Here is a 20,159-nt window from a genome sequence, read left to right on the forward strand (position 1 = left end):
ATCATATCATATCAAATATTATCCAATCAATTCATTACATCATCATAGCATCTAGGGATCTCGGGATCTATAAGGGTTCAATAGTTTTCCATTATTATTAGAGGTCGTTAACTAAAGTCCCGTAGCATGCGAGGGATAATGCCTAAGGGTAAATACCCTATAAGTTTAATTTTTCTATTTGGAACGTGTTTATTTTTATATATATTTCTTTTTATCATATCTGAAAGATTAGCGAACAATCAAATCAGGCGGGCTGGCACTCCATTGATTAGCATTGTACTTTTGTTTTCTATAATACAAGAGTCTTTCGATTTTCGATAGTAGCCTTCTTTCTCAATAGACGTCATACTTGTTGTGAGTCTACGGCATAGACGTCATTTCTTCCACAAACAAATCAGTGGCGTATTCGTTCCTAACTATTCCCTATCATATATCATGCAGCTTATAAGCTCCCCCGAAGAGTTATAGAATAAAAATACAACAGGTATATGGGCCTAACATTCTGATAGACAGTTTAAGTACCGGTCTTAGCGGCGGGTCTCTAAACTTTACTAGCTGTCTGGCTGCTAAGTATTTTCGATAGATATGTCCATCAATACTATTCTATAATATTATTCAACACTATTGTCCGCGTTTCCTTACACTTGACTGATTTAAAGCTCACGACTCGATTACTCATGATATGGTTTCCACATAAACCCGAAGCTAACTTTACTTTTACACAATTTTATTATACTAAGACAGTTCTAACCTGTGCTGAAGGTTATTTCATTTCCCATAGCACGTTAAGTATTATCAATCTATCCTTGAAACTATCAATTACTCGCAACACACCAGACAATCTAGTAATCGGTCAATCAGTTAGCTCTTTGATCATTAGATAAACAATCAATCTGCAACCAATCAACCAATCATTCATTAAAGCCATCAATCACGTAGTCAGTCTTTCAATCGTTTAATAAATACATATGCATAAACTACTCAAGTACTTAGCTAATGCTTCAATCAGTCAATCAGTCATCTTATTTATCAGTCTGTCAGTCGGCCAATCAGCTTTTGAATTAATATCTCAATCATTAAATCAATCAGTTAGCTCAATCACTCTGTCTATGTATCAACAAGTCAATCAATTCAGCTGATCAATCATCATCAGTCAGTCAATCAACCTTAAAGACTGCAAATCGGTTATTCGGTCAATCATCAATCTGACAGTTGATTATTCAGTCAGTAATCAATCAGTTGGTGAGGCTATAAATTCGTCAATCATCAATCGTACATTTAATTATTTAGCCAGATTGATTAAGCTATCAATCAATCCATCAATCACTTCGTCACACAACCAATCAGTCAGCCAGTTAATAAATTAATCAAGTCGCTATACCAATCAATCAAGTGCAATGCAATAGAGTCTATGAATCATGATGAGTCAATCGAAAAATCAGGAGAAACTAATAAGTACATATATCTATATCTATTCACGATGGTCTCATTGATATACCCCAATTTCGAATAATGAATTCGTTTAACACTGTAGCCTATATATTCAGTTAGATAGATGCTATATATGTAGGTACTCCAAAATTGGTATATTATTAGCTCAGGTAATTATAACCATTCAGATTTATGCCAAGATAGATTTTTTCTATAATGAAAAGAAACTAATTTATTGTTAATATTTAATCAGGGCCTCATTTGAAAGAAAAAGTCAGCACATTTATTGGCTACTTGCCTCAATCGTTATTCCGTCGATTAGAATTCCTACTTAATCATCCACCTACACAAAGCAGAATTCATTCTCACTCAAGTCACATAATTTATATTGATCTCAATTTAGCTGGATCGATTTTATTACTTCTAGTATATATTTAAAGTATATACATATATATATATTCACATATAAGACCATATTTTAATCTTAAGTACATTGCTTTAATCAGCATTTGACTCGCTTTTCTGGTGGAGCCTGTTTTGTTGATACCCTCTAATAGGGAAGATGTTTAAAGAGCGTAGATTGGTGTTCAATATATGTATCTATATCCTATATATGCACATCCTTGGACAGATCTAGCCATATCCAAAGTCCGTTGATCAGGCAGATTCGATTCTAATAGATGTGGAGATAGTGCTATATAAAATGTTCTTATATTACCCTTTTCGTATAGGGTGTTTGCCAGTGGGACTTTAGGCTGTTGCCTAGAAAACTTTTGGCTGTGTTGTTGCTTATCGAGCAGAGAAAAATACTCGAATTTGGCATTGTAAATGGGCTGCAATCGAGATTAGAGAACTTCACTTCAATCGGCACCCACACAAAACTCTCAACAAACTTTTATGGTCACGAGTTAGGGCAGAAAATAATGTTAATTATGGCTTATCGATAGATTCGGCTGATCTAGTTGCCAGGTGCGTGCAGCTAATCCAAGATATACACGGTAAGCGTGCTGGAAATGATAAAATATGATATAGATATGATATAATGTACATAGTACATAGATATGATATGGGCGGGAGTCGAGATAAACTTGGGGTCTCTAAGATAGTCATAGATGCCAAAGGCAATTCTTAAAGATTTCGCACTGCGTTGTGGTATCGAAAACGGAACCTTTCACATACTGACAGCTATATCTTTATATACACATACAATATACACTTGGAGTATCTGTATCTATAACTGTTTTGGTTTTTAAATGTGCCTGCGAATGTCTTATCAATAATATAAATTATAAACCGACCCACACACTTATCATCAGATTTATGTGTGGTATATATATAGCATATACTTAGTGTTATAGTATATAAGTCTTCGACAATGACAATTCGAGTAGCTGTATTGATGTCATAACAGTGCCTCGAATTGACGTCATCGTTGCTTTGCGCGTGCCCCGCAGGCAGCTGAACATTCTGATCTATATACCAGATAGATGCGTCAATCCAGCTCTATAAACAATATGGCGAACAATTCGCCATCTGATCGGATCGAAAGACAATTCAAATAACCTCAAAAACAGAAATATATGTATATATATATTCATATATATGTATGTATATATACATGTATATGTATATATATGTATATATATGTATGTATATATATACATATATGTATATGTATATATATTAATTTTTCACATATATGATAACACTGAATTTGGAGTCCTACTTAGTATAATATGAATAATATCCCGACTCGATGTCACAGACAGGCTTCAATGTGAGTATCTCCAAAGTGATAGACACAACAAGGAAGGCGGCATAGCTGACCAGACAAATCCAGCCAACGATTTTGCCTAAAACGAACTTAGTGCCAAGTAAGCTGAAATAGGCGATTGCTCCCGTTAGGATCAGGATGCCAGTGGTCATCGCCAGTCCATCTGAGTTGACGTGAATATTTTTCTTTTCGACCGCCACGGAAATCAGCCAGGGCAAACCCATGCAGATGAAGATGTCGAAAGTGTTCGATCCGATTGCATTGCACATTGCCATCGAGCCGTAGCCTAAACAAATGGGAGCCAGAAAAAAAGGAACAATGAAAAGCTAGTAGGAGCTCTCTAGTCGGGTGCGCCCGACCAGCAGATGCCCTGTATCCTCAAATTAAAATTTTGAATTTGACGACAAGCAATTCGATATTGAATTACTACAAGTCTGATGAAAGCCCCATTAAGGTATGAATGATAGAGTAGTGCAGCACTTATTTTTTCCGACTTGCGGACTGTATTCACAACACTACCTAAATCGGAAATCTATTCGGAAATCAAGAGGCTGGAAAGCTATTGCCAAATGATAAGCGACTATTCGGATTGGATAAACTCAGATCGATTCGGAAAATGAGAAAAAAGCACCTACCTTTTCGGACGACAATGAATGAGGATACTCCTTCGGGTACACTGGTACCGAATGCCAGAACGGTGAGTCCCATGATCGAGTCGGGCACGCCGATATTGTGGCCAACGATGGTGAGGGACCAGGTGACAAGATACGATAAAACGCTAATCCAGACAATGGCCATTAACAAGCATAGAATGTATATTGATCGTGCACTGGGCGTTGTCACCGCCAGCAATATCACAGCTGGATATTTGATGAAAAACCAGACCTTGCGATAGGCCTTATCCTCTTTCTTTGGAAAGCCACAGACGATTTCCTTGAACGTTTTCAATGGATCTTCCTCACGAGTCATGGGATTCTCAGTAACTGTATCCTTCTCCACATCCACCTCTGTAAATTCATTTAACTAATGTTAGCATTGAATATATGCATATAGATCATATAGATCTATTCTACAAGATATTTACTTCGACATATACTTTGGATCTTCCGATCAAATATCAATTCAATCAAATATACGAAATACATCGAAAAAAGGATAATGGCCTCGTAGAGTTCAATAATGCTATCGAATAATACTGCAAAGAGCATACATATTGTTAATAAATACCAGAAGCAATCTCTTGTTATTGGCCACCAATCCAATTTCGTGTACTGCAAGAGGGAGTTAGAGAGAGAGAGAGGGTGAGAGCCAGGGAGAGAGAGAGAGAGAGAGAGAGAGAGAAATAGAGGGATTGAGAGCGAGAACAAAAGGAAGATATCATGAAAGGGCATCCACATATCATGATCTCTTCCTCTCATTCTCTCTCTCTCTGTCTTTCTATCTGTCTATTTCTTTCTCTCTCTCTCTCTCTCTGCACATCTCTGTTAGAGCTTACCACACCCGAAAACACGCCACAGAGGGCCGCAATGGCGAGCACATTGAAAACGGAAGAGCCGACAATGGTTCCAATGCCCATGTCGCCCTTGGCGATGAACGTGGCCACAAGGCAAACAAAGAGTTCTGGTGCCGAAGTGGCAGCTGCCATGAATGTGGCACCGGCCACATCATAGGTCATCTTTAGACCTAAGTGGATGAATGGAGAGTAGGTAATACATACGGCATGGATTGAATCCGATTGGCGAATACGTACTGTAGCATAGACGTTCGATGGATGGGACCAGATAGGTTTCGCAGAGAACAGCCAAGGTGATAAAAATATATATGCTTATTAATAGGCATGCTACCGTGTAACCGACTGACTTCTTGCGCATTACGTTAGGGAACTCAATTATCGATGGCAACGTACAGTTCGGAGCCGGGGTCGGGGTCGAGGTCGAGGTCGAGGTCGAGGTCGAGTTTGTGGGCAATGCGAAAGTCTCTGTTCAGACATTAGCATAGTATAAGTCGATCTATTTGAGATCATCGATCAGCTCGCTTACCATAATTGCCAATACGGGCATTGCCTAATAGAAAGTTCTCGTAGGTTAATAAATCCATTGAGTTCTGCTTCTGAGATCCGTAAATACAAAAAAAAAAAAAATTACAACAACCAAATACAATTACAAGAGCAAAATGAATATTCTGTTAGTACTTTTGTCTTGACTACTTTGCTGAGTTATTCAAGTGTAACTAGATCTACGATACGAGACAAACAAATAAGGAATGGGAGAGCTATCGACAGCAATGAAGCCAGGCTTCTTATATGTACTTATATATGCCTACATATATATGCCTTATAAGAAACTACAAATAAAATTTAGTCTATAGAACTAGTTCCAAGATATTGAAACGTATTCTAGTAGACATTTGGCTACAAAGCGATTTTGATCGATAATAACTTGGAGTTAAGAAATAATTATATATTAGCAAGCCGAAGCAAGATATAGACATATGTGCATATACATATACTGAATATTATTAACCAGCAAGTATAGAATATCTTACATACGCTCATGTAAGAGTCTAGCTGAAAATCGATTTATATCGATAAGCAAACAGATTTCATATGCGTTGCTTTTAACTTGAATATCTAGGAGCTCAGGCGAATAATTCGATTACTATTCCTGTTGAAACCCGACCTTTGTTGTCGATAATAGGCTAATGTTAAAAATATCGAAATACCTATACAAGCATCAGTATACATATATATCGAATGAGTATAAGAAGAGGTAGAAAAAACATGATATCGTTTTCTTTTGTTAAATCTCATATATTAATCATATAAATACATTGTGGAGTTTGTTTTGTTTGGTTTGGTTTGGTTTGGTTTTTTTTTTTTTTTTTTTTTTTTTGGTTTTGCTTTTGTTTTTGTTCTCATTTCATGTCACTTTGGGGCAAGAGTTTCCTCTACTTTAATAATAATAATAAAAAAAAAAAAAACGTATTACAATAACAGCATAACGTAGTAGCATAAAGGTAACTCAACTATCAAGGTAGATAGAAATAGAACAGGAAATACATATTAATTAATTAATTAAAAGGACTGCACGGCCATCTCCAGTTCCAGCTCCAAATTGCAGTACTAGTTCCAGCTACAGCTCTAGCTCCAGCTGCAGCTCTAGCTTCGGCTTTAGCTCCAGCTCCCACACCAACTCCAACTCCGACTCCAGCTCATGAACGTCCGCATGTTGGCAGATTGACGCGAAAGAACACATTGAGCTCGATGAGCGAGGCAAATACCATGAATACCAAATAGATGACCAGGCAAGCGATGCCCACCTTCGTGTCCAGCTTGAACTTGTTCATCGAGAAGGTTAGATAGAGCAGAAAGAGCGTCGAGAGCAGTGTGATGGCCGAGTATTCGAGGCCAGCGGAGTTGATGGCCACATAGTTCTGGCCGGGCTGTATCGGAAAGAAGACCGCCTTGATCAGCCAGGGCACGCCCAGGCACAGCAGTATATCGAACGTGTTCGAGCCAATCGAATTGCAAATTCCCATCGATCCATGACCTGCAATGACAACCGAATCCAACAAGAATATTCCACATACCACACATCAGCATCTCAAAACACAATCGAGGCCCCATTCTGGGGCCGTCTTTCCAACTCTATGCAGTTAGCCACAACACTCACCGCGCTTGGCCACAATCACGCTGGACACGGCCTCGGGTACACTGGTGCCGGCTGCCAGGAACGTAATGCCCATCACCGAATCGGGTATCTTAAGTGTATCGCCTGATGAGGGAAAGACAAGAGGAAACGTCAATCAAATGAGCAATGATGATGATAATAATACTAATGCTAATACTACTCCTATATCTAAGGCTTGAATAAACTATTGGAAATATCGTAACCAAGTATAATCTGCCGAGGCTTGGAGCTCTTGACTGATGGCAAATGTTGACGGAGCCACTAAAGGAATATTAAGACTTCTAATAGAAGCAACAAACCTACAATGAGGTATCGATGTATGGGTCGAGCCTTTAGAATTTGATGAGGTGGAGAGCGGCTCCATCGCCGCAAAGGAGTGCAGAGAGGATAGGTTCGGTGTACCAGTCAGTCGGAGACAGCAGAAATACCAGGAATACACCTTTCTATAAAAGGATTTGGAATCTTCAACAAAATTGAGAGCTTTGGGTACAGTTAGCAATGGAGTTACGATAGCAAACCAAAATCAAGACTAAAAAAGCGCAAGTATTATAAGGTACGGAGGATGGACAGCACAAAAAGATCGGATATAACACCGAGCTAGACCACTTTATAGTTTCGAAATTGTGTCAATAGATTAGGGAGACAGAACGATAAACTTAAAATTTAATACTACTTGAATGTATATCGGAAGTCTTATAATCTAGTATCGCTAAGCTAAAAGTACACAGGAAACGTGTTAAGAGTGCTAGAAATGCTCTTGACTAAATAGTCAAGATTAAACTTGAAGATTAATGCGAAACAGCACTGGAGTGCGAATGCAGAATACCTAATACGAAAGCGCCTATTAAAATGTAATGTAGTGCACCCAAGAAGCACGTAAGACCTTGATGTCAAGAAGAACAAAAAGTTTTCCCAAACTAAAGCCATGTTGTGTTATCTACTGTCCGTTAGTCTGTCCTTCCGTTTCTACTTCTATCTGTCCGTCAAACCGCATATCTGTATGTGCATACATATATCTATAACAGATAGGCCTAAAGAATCATAAATTCTCTAGGGAATACCCCTTATCATTGAAACTAAGTTTATGCCATGAACTGTATGATTTCACATCAAACATTTATGAATCAGCTCATGCCATAATTTCGATGATCCACTCACCAATTATGGTTATCATCCACGCAACGAAATACGATAGGGATCCAATCCAGACAATGCACATGATAAACGTAAGCGGAAAGATTTTATTATTTTTGGCCTTTTTGCAATCGGGTATCGCGATGCGGAAGAGCAGGTGGATCGGCCAGATAATGATCCAGGTGAACTGGGCAAAGCAGCTGGTGCCCTTCGGGTATGTCAGCAGCGAGTAGCCCTCCTGTTCGGGCTCCTCGACGGCAGCTGCTGCCGCCGCAACAACTGCCAATTGTGCCTCGGCATCCGCATTGTCCATGATAGCGACGGGTGCAATGGCCGCTCCAGTTCCTGCTCCTGCTCCAGCTCCAGCTCCAGCTCCAGTTCCAGCTGCCCCTACGCCAGTTGCTGTTCCAACTCCTGCGCCAGCTGCTGCAGCTGCACCGCCAGCTGCTGGAGCAGCGCCAGAGCCAGCTCCAGCTGCAGCTGCTGTGCCGCTGCTGACCTTGGCCTGATCGTTGTTAAGGCCGCCATTCAGCTGAATGCTGGCCATGTTATGGCAAATGCGATTCTCCACGAGCTCTGCGAAATGCCAAACAAGATTCAATTAGCCTTGAACTCCCCAATATGCCACATTGCAGGGTATTTGTTTGTTTATTTGTGTATTTGCTGTACCTGGTTCCTTCTCATTGCTGTTCTTTGTGTGTATGCTGCAGTTGGAGGAGCGGCTGCGCGAACGCGCCTGCTTAACGCCACCTGTGTGTGAGAGTTGGTACTTCTGTTATGTATTGCTTGAGTGTGTGAGTGTGTGTATATAGGTGTGTGTAGATGTGTATAGGTGTGTATGGGTGTGTATATTTCTGTATGTTCTATCTTCTATCATTATTTCTGTCTCTCTTTCTCTCGCTCTTGCTATCTGATGTAACCTACAATCAGTGCCAAAATCCTATAGTTAGGATTCATCTGCTTTATGTCAGCATAAAATATGTTATTCACTTCCATGGAAGCCTGTGTTCTATGGAAGTCTATGTTCCTGTTAAAAGTTAATGTTAAACTTCTCTTTCCTACTTTAATTTTCATTATATCTACTTTATATTTAATTAGCCTTTGCTTTAAACCAATCAAAGTTACAAATCTTTACTTGGCATGCAGCTCAGTCTAATTGATATATAACATCCAGTAAAATCTTACTGTTAAATTTACCCATTCAGCTGAATGTTAGTTAAACTCATGCTAGGAAGCCAAATCTTAGATATAGCTGATCATATAGTTGACTTCCATATAAATATTAAAATCCTGCCTATGTTAATAAAGAATACATATACAATATAGTTGCTGTCAAAAGCTCATGTCAAAGCTGTCATCTAACAAGAAGTTAACTTTGGTTTAGATACAAATTCCTACCAATTGCTCAATCAATCCGTACAATCTATACTTCAAGCTGCCTTTGTTACTGTTACGAGAACATATCTCTAGATAACATGCAGTTTAAATAAATCCTAATAGCTCAGATCAATATTCACAAACTATCTCTTGTTCACATCTAAGTATTTCCATTTTAATCCTGAGACCTTGGCTCTAATTTAGACAATAAACAGAGTTGGTAATGCTTCTCGTAATGCTCTGGTGTTTGTTTTCAGTGTGTGTTTCTGGTTCTCGTTGTTGGACTCACCTTTGGCGCACTTTTGAAAGGATTTATCGAAATACATGACTGCCAAATAGACCGCATAGAGCGATACCAGAATCAATGCTTCGTACCATTCGACGCGCTCATCGTGCATCACACAGATGAGAATGGCGACCGTAATGCCATAGGCGATGCTATCTCTCGTTAGAGGCCACCAATCCAACGGTATAGTCTGTTGAGATCGTAGATCATGTTAGGCACAAGGATATTCATTCCATTGGAACTTCAGAGTCTTACCATGCCAGCACCGATGCCGCAACAGGCGGCCACAGCGAGTATGTTGAATACCGCGGAGCCCACAATGGTGCCCACTCCGATGTCGCCCTCCGTGATAAATGTGCCTATCACATTGACAAAGAGCTCTGGCGCTGATGTGGCCGCGGCCATAAACGTGGCGCCCGCCACATCATTGGACATATTGAGTGCTGAGGGCGATAGAGAGATTTTGATATTGAGCTGAGGCAACTTGAAATTGTCTAAATCTGAATCTTACCTGCACATATTTTCTCAACAGCTGGCACAAAGTACTCATCACATACTACTGCTAATGCTACAAATAAATATAAACTGGCTATAACATGAAGTACAACAGCACCGGACTGTCTTTGCGCCTCCGTGAATAGATCTCTGGGGAAATCATCAATGGCGGGCTGAGTGCAATTTATATCTGTGAAGAGATGAAGCCGAAAACACAATCAGATTATGGATGCTTGGAATGCTTTATTGCTTTATCCATTACTCATTAGTCATAATCATTTTTCATTACTGTTCAGTCATAGCCCATTATTAATTATTTGCAATTTATTATTCTTTATGCGTGATTATCTATTGTTATTCATTATTGATCATTTATTACTCATTAGTCATTATGCATTATTAATTATGCAGTTTTTTGTTTACTATTGATTATTCGTTGTTCAATATTTTTTTTTTATTTTATAATATACATTTTTATCATTCACTATACAAAATTCGTTACTTATTCATCAATATTTCGTTGTTATAATCATCATTCATCACTCATCAATTCATTCATTTTTCCTTATTTATTATTCATTCTACACTCATTATCATTATCATCATACATTTTTCTTTTTTTACTATTCATTGTCCATTATTTATCATTCATATTCATTATTATCATTACTATTCATTTCTCATTATCCCTCATGCATCCTTCAGTATTCATCCTTCATTATTCACTGTTTATTGGTTATCTGCAACTTCATTAATATCTTCACTCTCCATTTATAGCTCGAAATATATTGCCTACTTTTGAGCGCTCCATTTTATAATAAATCGTAAATACATATTATGGTACTGAATAAAAAATACAAATTATCGATATCTCCAAAACTCGTATTATTCTTTATAATACACAAGTGACACAAAAAAAAAAAACAAAAACAAAAACAAAATATCAAGAAATAAACTTGAGCATCTATCATCAGACGGCCAACAATTATTAATGATAATACGAAATTGATAGAGTTTTTGTTTACAAATGGGTATTACGAGCATTACGTGCGAATGCGAATAATCGCTTGATTAATTAATGTTAGGTCTATTCAATTTCATGCTCATTTAACACACAGAGTTCACAGATCTTTAAGCATCAATTAAGAGATCAACGTCTGTGTAGAGTTCGTAGTATTTATAGATGATGTTAATAAATAATCGCAATGCGCACATTTCATGTTTACGTTTGTCACTTTAATTATTTCGATATTTCGTGCCGTTTTCGAACATATATATGTCTATTATTATTTTTGTAGTTTTTTAGTCACAATTTCTCGCTTCTTGCTCTCAAGCGCCGGTAAAGAACTAAAACGGCAAAGCAGCAAGAACCACCACAAGACTCTGTCCACAGAGAGATCCCATCTAAGGAATCGACAACAATCAACACTCATAATAAGAAACAAAAAGCCAACAAGTGCGAGTCCAATCGACTACGTAATACTCGCTCATGGAACAGACATATTGTTTAGAATCTCTAAGATATTTTCAATTTAGCCATAAAACTGTGCGACATATAGATAAATCAAATTTATAATATTCTTTTAAAGTAAAGTCTATTTATTAAGAGAGAGATGATAGAGACAATGCGGGAGCATATGAGCAAGTAGTATCAGATTTTCAAAATTGTTGAGGAGAGTATAGACACACATACGATATATAAGATATACGATATACGTCTAGCAAATAAGATAGAAAAAAGGAGAAAGCTATCACATCTATAACCAAAGATTTAGGTATTTTCATATATCTATATCTTATCAATATCAAGATAAATGTAATTTCTAAGTTCAATGCCAAATTCAGATTCCCGCAATTGCAACAAATATACTCGCTTGACATTCCATCAGCGTGAGCATAAGACAAGAGCCGAAGTGCTGAATGCTTGATTCGTGTACGATTCGGATAGTGATATCAATTGCGGGTAGCCGACTTCACTTGATAATCGATCAACTGAGCTGAGTTTCAGCTGAGTTGACTTGAGTTGGGTTGAGTCGAGTTCCGTTGGATCGGTGGATAGTCTATTCTATAGCACTATCGAGCAACGGAAACAATAAATACGAGAAGCGCTTTGATCTCTCGATATCAACAAATTGAATAATAAAAAGCGACGCATGTCGGCGTTCTAGAAAACCAAACAGACAACAACAAATACGAGGGAAAACAAAACAAAAAACAAGAGAAAACTTGACCGATAAATTACAAAAAATTAGAAAACACAAACATTTGGGGCATTACTTAAATTACTTAGTCATACCCGTAGTAGGTACGTAAACAATTCTCTTTCTATCATATTTACGCTACTTTATATCCATGTTATATAGGTTGATATAATGCATTTTCCGGAATCTTACATACCAACGTTTTGTGAAGTTTCATTAAAATTTAAACTAACTATGATCGAAAAGAACAAACAATATTACATTATATTATCAATTTAATCATGTATAGAATAATATAAATAAATTGTTTATACAAATTTAATAATAAATTTATTTAAAACTTTATAAAATTATTGAACAATTTGTATTATTTATTTTTTAAGCTTGACATAAATCAAACATTAGCTGCTTAAAAATCTCTAAAAGTAGTTTAGAGGATAGATGAAAAAAAAAACTTAATTAATTTGTATAAATGAGCTGGGAAAATAAGCTATATTATCTATATAATATAAATTTGTATATTTTTATATATGTATGAATATATTTTTTTTTTTTTTTTTTTTTTTTTTTTTTTTTTTTTGACACCTGTCAAGGCATCTATAGATAGATATTTTGAGTATACATATTTGTAATTTTTTTTTTCCATTTCATTTGTAGGGCAATTTGCATAAATTTCGATAAACAATTGAAGACAATTTTGATACGTAACGTCGGCCAACAGCTCAATAATACTTCTATGCACACAAACAAGCATATATACAACACTAAGAGGCAACTGAACAAGAAGAAGAAGAACAACAACATTGGAATTTACTAAGCTATATAAGAAGCCAACAATCTGTGACGGTGTCAGCCCAAATGTGGCTGGCACTTGCTGCAGATCCAGAGTATACAACGGCATTACTATTTCTTCTGCTTCTTCTGCTTGTAGTTAGTTTTTTAGTGTCTGTCCGCCCATCTTAGGGGTCAATTAAGCCCGAACGCATTTTGTAACCGACGCTTCGGCCCGCATAATGCAATAATGTTTAATCAGCATTTACAGCAAAGAGAAGTTGTCGCCAGCTGGCGTCGCGGTGGTGTTAATGATAATCAATTTAACATGGATAACAATCAGCGAAATGTTCAATCACAGTTAATTAAGTTCACACTAATTGAATAACAGCTACATTAGCACCACTGAATACCCTGTAGGGTATAGAGTATAGAGTATAGAGTATAGAGTATAGAGTATAGAGTATAGAGTATAGAGTATAGAGTATAGAGTATAGAGTATAGAGTATAGAGTATAGAGTATAGAGTATAGAGTATAGAGTATAGAGTATAGAGTATAGAGTATAGAGTATAGAGTATAGAGTATAGAGTATAGAGTATAGAGTATAGAGTATAGAGTATAGAGTATAGAGTATAGAGTATAGAGTATAGAGTATAGAGTATAGAGTATAGAGTATAGAGTATAGAGTATAGAGTATAGAGTATAGAGTATAGAGTATAGAGTATAGAGTATAGAGTATAGAGTATAGAGTATAGAGTATAGAGTATAGAGTATAGAGTATAGAGTATAGAGTATAGAGTATAGAGTATAGAGTATAGAGTATAGAGTATAGAGTATAGAGTATAGAGTATAGAGTATAGAGTATAGAGTATAGAGTATAGAGTATAGAGTATAGAGTATAGAGTATAGAGTATAGAGTATAGAGTATAGAGTATAGAGTATAGAGTATAGAGTATAGAGTATAGAGTATAGAGTATAGAGTATAGAGTATAGAGTATAGAATATAGAGTATATATGGTATAGAGTATATATAGTATATATAGAGTATATATATTACGTATACACCTCGTTGGGGCAATTGCTTATTGTTTTACAAGAGAGACGCACAAATATTTCACTAAACCCAAAGTCCATTCATATATCTATATATGCATATATATTGTGTATATAAAGGTAGAAAAAGAGACAGAAATAGAGAGAGAGACGAACATACATTGAAGCTCATATTAGATATTTAGTACATAAATAAGCAAAATCAGCGCCAACAATGCGTTTTAATATGACTTTTGTATATCGTTTAAGTTAAGTTTGAGAGCACCCAACTCATCTCATCCCATCTCATCGCATCGCGTCGCGCCGTATCTCTGAATAAATGTGCCTCGCAAGTAGTAAGCTCCTGTCCACGATTTTGTATCTGTATCTGCATATTATCTAAGCAACTGTATCTGTATCTGTATCTGTATCTGTATCTGTATCTGTATCTGTATCTGTATCTGTATCTGTATCTGTATCTGTATCTGTATCTGTATCTGTATCTGTATCTGTATCTGTATCTGTATCTGTATCTGTATCTGTATCTGTATCTGTATCTGTATCTGTATCTGTATCTGTACCTGTACCTGTATCTGTATCTGTATCTGTATCTGTATCTGTATCTGTATCTGTATCTGTATCTGTATCTGTACCTGTACCTGTACCTGTACGTGAACGTGTACCTGTACCTATTTTTATCTATAAGTTAAGTTTTGTTCATTAAGAAAGCAACCGGCTAGCTTCTGAGGCTTTTCTCCTCCCGCTTAGCTTTTAAAGGGACTGTTCGAAACTTAAATAACTGTTTATTAAATGTGACTGCTTGTTAGTAGTAGAATTGATTGAGCTTTAAGCAATGAGACATGACATTTGCAGTTGCGTGTAATTCGAATACATTTTTTAATTTCGTTTCAGTTCTATTTATTTTGTTGTTTATTTTTATGCAACGCTTCAATGCGTTCGAACAATTAACCCATAAAAAAAAAAAGAAAAAAAACAATTTGCTGCTGTTTGTACAAATTTGATTTTTTGATTTGATTTGTGCTGCGATTAATTCAGATTAACTTCAAAAATTATGCATTGAAAACTATTAACCAGCTTCATTTCAATTAGTAAACATTGAAGAAAATTAAAAACCAATTGAAATAACAAAATAATTTTTTTTTTTTTTTTTTTAATTTGAAGAAAAACCATTTTTGTTTCAGTTTTGAGTGCTTTTGGACTCGCTTAATGCGTATGATTAATCGCATTGCGCATACGCCGCATTATACGTTAGCCACATACAAATGAAGTCATCTATAAAAATTAAGTTTTCCGCAACAGCAACAACGACGACAACAAAAAGTAAAAAGAAAACTATACAATAGTCACGGTAGCAACAACAACAACAGTCTTTTGATTTAGTTCTAAATTTTTGTTTGCCTTTTTGTTGGTATTTTTTTGTGCATAGTAAATGTCATTAAGTTTCACTTAATGAGCCAATTTAGACAATTGATCCATATGCTTTAGTTTACGCGAGACACATACATACACACACACACACACACACACACACACACACACACACATTTACACATATATATATTTATATATATATATATATTGAATATATATATATATAAATTTATATATATAAATAGATCATATGCGCTAGTATGTGTGTATATGTTCAAGCTAAGATATGTGAATGTATATGTGTATGTATATAGATGAAGAAACGGCAAAAAACGCGCCGACAAATGTGCAGAAAAAAAACATTTCTAAGCGACGACGACGAACATTTTGAATTACATTATAGTTATATATTACATATAATTATATATACATATAAGTATATACATGTATATATATAGATCTATAGATATATATATATATATATATATATATATATATATATATATATATTTGTATGCATGTATGTATGACGTCACGGCACACACACACACACACACACGCACACTAAAGCATCACTAATTGCTTAATTCATTTTGATTTTTGCCGCATAACAAAAAGGACAAAAAAAATGCAGATACATTTATATTAGCACATAAATTTGTATTTTTTCCTTATGGATTTATCCCATTTAATGATTATTTAGTGAATTATTTGTTTTTTCATATTTTTCAACACTTGTTTTGTTATATCCTCCTTTTGAGTGCCTGAATTTGAGTTAGCTTTTAGGTTAGTTTTGCCTCGATCTGTTCTTATTTACTTTCATTGTATTTTTTTTTTTTTATATGTATTTGATTTTATCTACTTTATTTGAGATTTTAAGTATGTAATTTGTGCCCGTACCCGTAGTGCTGCTAAGACCCCAAGAGTCTTCCATTGCTGCACGGTGTTGTAGTGGTGATGGACACTCGTAAACTGCGCTGCGGCCGCTATATGAAACGCAATCTCAATCTCAATCTCTGTCGCTTCCACTTCAATGGTGTTGATTTGCCTGCCAGGCTTGGTGGTGTTGGTGGCGTCCCCTCGCGCTGTCTCCGTGTTTGTCTTGCGTCTCTTCTCAGCGCTTTAGCGGCTGTGCGGCTTAGCCGCACACAGTCAACCAGCCACCCACACACATATACGTACACACACACACGCACAGCATGTAGCTGGCTTTGAGCCTCTATATAAACGCGCGTTATTTTCAATTGTCGTGAAGATCTTAGTGAAGGGATGGGTGGGGGCGTAGACAGGGGGCAGCTGGTACTATTTGATCGTATGGGGAGGGGGAGGTGGCAATTTAAAGCACAAGGCGCGGCGTGGCGCGACACTCAAACACACCCACACACAATGCTGTGTGTGTGTGTGTGCGCGCGCGCGTGTGTGTGTGCGTGTCACTTAATGCATTTCGCGTTGTCGGACCGCGTTTAAGGCAGAAGGCATAAATCAAGGGGCAATCATAAAATAGCCGCCGCCACTGTCAGCCCGCCGTTGCCTTTCTTCCTACTTAGTTTCTTCTTCTTTTTCAATTTCGTCTTCGGGTCTCGCTCTTGTTCTTGCGCTCGCTCCTCGCCAGCATTCAGCACAGTTGCGCCTGCGATCTCGCTCACACGCACGCGCCTCGTGCCAGTCGCGAATAACGCTTCTCACTTGTCTTTTATCTTTATCACACTTTTGTGCACCGCAAGAACAACAACAGCAACAATGACAATAGGCAAACACAAACAAATACAAAACAAACAGAAAAAAAAAAAATGAAAGAAGAATGTCAATCCCGAATCCCGTTGCTCAGTTGACCGCGCGCATCTTTCACATTTCTTTATGCTCGCTTACGCCTGTGTGTGTATGCATGTATGCATGTGTATATGCATGAATGTATGAATGATGAATGCTTGGCTGTGTATGTGCGTGTATTTATAGTCTAAGCTTTTCGCATTTGGCTTTGGCTTCAGTTTACTTTAGTTTAGTTTAGCATTTGGCTTTGGCTTTGGCTTTATTTTATTCTATATTGTCTTGATGCCGCCGACGTTTGACGTTAAACTGATTCGATGTTTCGGATAGCGCTTTAGTCGAAACTGAGCATCGAAAATTTTTCGCCGAGCTTGATTTATTTTTTTTTTTTTTTTTTTTTTGTATAGTCACCCATTCGGTCCGTTTCTGTACCTGCTTTATTCAAATACATATGTATGTACCTATGCATATATTAGTGTGTGTCTGTGTGTGTGTGTGTATGTGCATGCTGCTTACATATAGGCAGCTTAACTAGCCTATATAGACTATATACTTGTACTTGTCGCACATATGTGGTTGCATATAAGTACGATTGCATGCTGGCCACACACACACACACGCGCATACACACATGCATACATGCATAGTATGCCCGCAGCTCTGTTGTTGTTCTTGTTGTTGTCGTCGACTAGTCTCCAGTTTCCTCACATCGGCGCGATTCTACAGCGGCATTTGAACAATTGAACAGCATACAATCCTATGCGGCAAAGGTCATGTCATGGTACAGCGACCAACTAATTATGTTTATTTTCTTTTTTCTCAATAGCTCGTGCCATCAAAGAAAGTTATTTATTGGGCTATTTTGATTTGGGCTTGGCTTGTTTTGAAAAAAAAAAAAACAAGAGAAAAAAAAACAACAGTTAGCTAACAGTTACCTAGAATAAACTGTTTAATTGAACTACTTTTAAGTATTTAATTAAACAAATATTATATTATATTATACATATGAATATATATATATAATACTAAATTTAGTATTGATGTTAGTAATGCACTCATAACCTTATGTATATATGTACATATGTATATATGTATGTGGGTCTGAAAACTAAAAATTATACTATATCAATATAAACGGTAAACCTAGCAACAACAAAAAACATCTTGACCGAAAAAACTTGTCAGAAATTGTGAGAACATCAAAATATTGAATCTAGCATCGTTTACTTATGCGAATTGTAAGATTACGTGGACGAAAGAACATAAAGATAGATAAGATGAACTAAAAAACAAGTACTAACTTAGCAATCGACTATCACCGACTGCAGAATACCGTATCTTTTCATAATGCAGAATTTTGTTTACGAAATAAGCCTTCTTATAGATACATATATATATAAATCTATCTATCTGTGTAGCAAAATTTTCTAATCATAGCTCAAAAACTCGAGTATATAAAATAGGTCCAGTTCAAGCGCCACCTTACTATCAAACGGTTAAACCTATAGTTTTTCCCGATGCTTTTCAATGGTCAGATATACATACATATGTACGTGCCCGCTTGCCCCACTGCACAGTGGTCGGTCTTGCATGAAATTAGCAGACAAAAATACTTCTGCTGCAAATATCAAAGCGAAATTTATAGGTTTTTAAAATTATAATAAGAAATAGACAAAAACATTTACATACATAAACCCACTACCCGAAATAGATAAATTAAAAATTGTTGATAAGTGAATAGAGATTTCTTATTTTATTGAAGTAAATTAACGACTGATTTTTATAGAGTCGATTTATTTTTGCATGGTAACTTTCGTTGACCACTGATTAGAGGATCTGAGCTCAAATGTAATCTGTTCAATTTGTAGCTACTCGTAGAAGTTTTCGTGTATGATTGAGGCGAAACATCTTAGTCTTATTACTTGCCTCAGCAGCTTCTTCAGAGAGCTCACTAATTGAAGCTATGCATATTTTATAACATCAGGAGTGTGAATTAATATGCTATGCCAGTGCAGTAAGGAAGGTAATGCCAGGAATACGTTAATGTTAGCTCTCTTGCTCTATCTAGCGATAATGCTCTAAATTTGTAAGCATTAATTGTATACCCTGATGATGGGGCTTGCAGTAATGTTGCGGCTGATATGTGAGGATACTTAAAAAAAAATGTTCTTGCAGTGTTCCCATCATTTGAAGATCCACTTCCACTTGTTGACAATTAACCCAATTTTTTTTTTGCTTTCTAAGCCTTTTATTTACTACAGTCTCATTTCAAGTCTATAGGCAACATGAAGAAAATATTTGAAAAATCTTATGTAATGGAGACAATCTAAATTCGTACATCTTTTTTCAAAGATTTTTCAATATCATTCATGTCAAACAGAAACGCATATGACGATCAAAACACAAATAATGAAAACACAGAAACAAATTAAGCAAGTAAATACACCCACATACATAAGGTAGAAAAACAGAAAGGGAGGCGAAAGATGGCAGCTAAAATTGAGACTACAAGTTTAGAGAATATAAAATATAAAAGTTATTTTACAAAATTCACTAAGTTATATAGTGTTAACCTTCTCTTTCAATATTCATAATAATTTATAACAATTAGACACAATTTAATATTAAAATTTAATTTTTCGTCAGAGACCACTTTTCAGCTTCGTTCACTGCAAAGGCCACGAATTTTATTATTATTATTTATTATTTTTTGTTTGTCTAGTTTTTGTTGCTATTTGTAGCGTGTGCAAATGGGATAGTGCAAAGTGTACAGTGGGCTTAAATGTTATTTTAAGAAATGAAAATAATG

General features: G+C 36.3%; 2 protein-coding genes across 6 annotated transcripts; both read right to left on the reverse strand.

Moving 5' to 3' along the window:
• Positions 1-3,108: 3,108 nt before the first annotated feature.
• LOC26527449 (sodium/potassium/calcium exchanger 4) lies at positions 3,109-5,416 on the reverse strand. 4 transcript variants are annotated; one of them, XM_015160869.3, is made up of 6 exons: positions 5,245-5,400; positions 4,956-5,183; positions 4,706-4,888; positions 4,290-4,400; positions 3,841-4,212; positions 3,109-3,491 (listed from the first exon to the last, which is right to left on the reverse strand). In XM_015160869.3, the coding sequence occupies exons 1-6, from the start codon at positions 5,300-5,302 to the stop codon at positions 3,154-3,156; spliced, it is 1,290 nt and encodes a 429-aa protein (XP_015016355.1). In that variant the 5' UTR covers positions 5,303-5,400; the 3' UTR covers positions 3,109-3,153. The 4 variants fall into 4 exon arrangements, with proteins under 4 accessions (XP_015016355.1, XP_015016356.1, XP_043863586.1 ...); XM_015160870.3 differs by having other exon boundaries at positions 4,290-4,476; positions 4,701-4,888; positions 5,245-5,399; XM_044007657.1 differs by lacking the exons at positions 3,109-3,491; positions 4,290-4,400 and having other exon boundaries at positions 4,125-4,212; positions 4,701-4,888; positions 5,245-5,416.
• Positions 5,417-6,126: 710 nt separating this feature from the next.
• Positions 6,127-17,649, reverse strand: LOC6585369 (sodium/potassium/calcium exchanger 4). Of its 2 annotated transcripts, none has more exons than XM_044007631.1 (8): positions 16,484-17,649; positions 10,203-10,376; positions 9,947-10,134; positions 9,695-9,881; positions 8,698-8,778; positions 8,053-8,604; positions 6,877-6,978; positions 6,127-6,753 (listed from the first exon to the last, which is right to left on the reverse strand). In XM_044007631.1, the coding sequence occupies exons 1-8, from the start codon at positions 16,515-16,517 to the stop codon at positions 6,416-6,418; spliced, it is 1,656 nt and encodes a 551-aa protein (XP_043863566.1). In that variant the 5' UTR covers positions 16,518-17,649; the 3' UTR covers positions 6,127-6,415. The 2 variants fall into 2 exon arrangements, with proteins under 2 accessions (XP_043863566.1, XP_043863568.1); XM_044007633.1 differs by lacking the exon at positions 16,484-17,649 and adding an exon at positions 11,400-11,421.
• Between the last annotated feature and the right edge of the window lie 2,510 nt (positions 17,650-20,159).

This window comes from Drosophila mojavensis, unplaced genomic scaffold (assembly GCF_018153725.1).
Source record: "Drosophila mojavensis isolate 15081-1352.22 unplaced genomic scaffold, ASM1815372v1 contig_136, whole genome shotgun sequence".
NCBI lineage: Eukaryota > Metazoa > Arthropoda > Insecta > Diptera > Drosophilidae > Drosophila > Drosophila mojavensis.

Coding starts and splice junctions, on each gene's coding strand:
- LOC26527449 (XM_015160870.3), bottom strand. CDS start 5,302: ATGGATTTATTAACCTACGAGAACTTTCTATTAGGCAATGCCCGTATT. Junction 4,477..4,700: donor GTGGCGTGTTTTCGGGTGTG/GTAAGCTCTAAC, acceptor TCCCTCTTGCAG/TACACGAAATTGGATTGGTG. Junction 4,213..4,289: donor GATCCAAAGTATATGTCGAA/GTAAATATCTTG, acceptor ATGAATTTACAG/AGGTGGATGTGGAGAAGGAT.
- LOC6585369 (XM_044007631.1), bottom strand. CDS start 16,517: ATGGAAGACTCTTGGGGTCTTAGCAGCACTACGG. Junction 10,377..16,483: donor GGGTCTTAGCAGCACTACGG/GTACGGGCACAA, acceptor ATCTCTTCACAG/ATATAAATTGCACTCAGCCC. Junction 8,605..8,697: donor CAGCAATGAGAAGGAACCAG/GTACAGCAAATA, acceptor GGCATTTCGCAG/AGCTCGTGGAGAATCGCATT.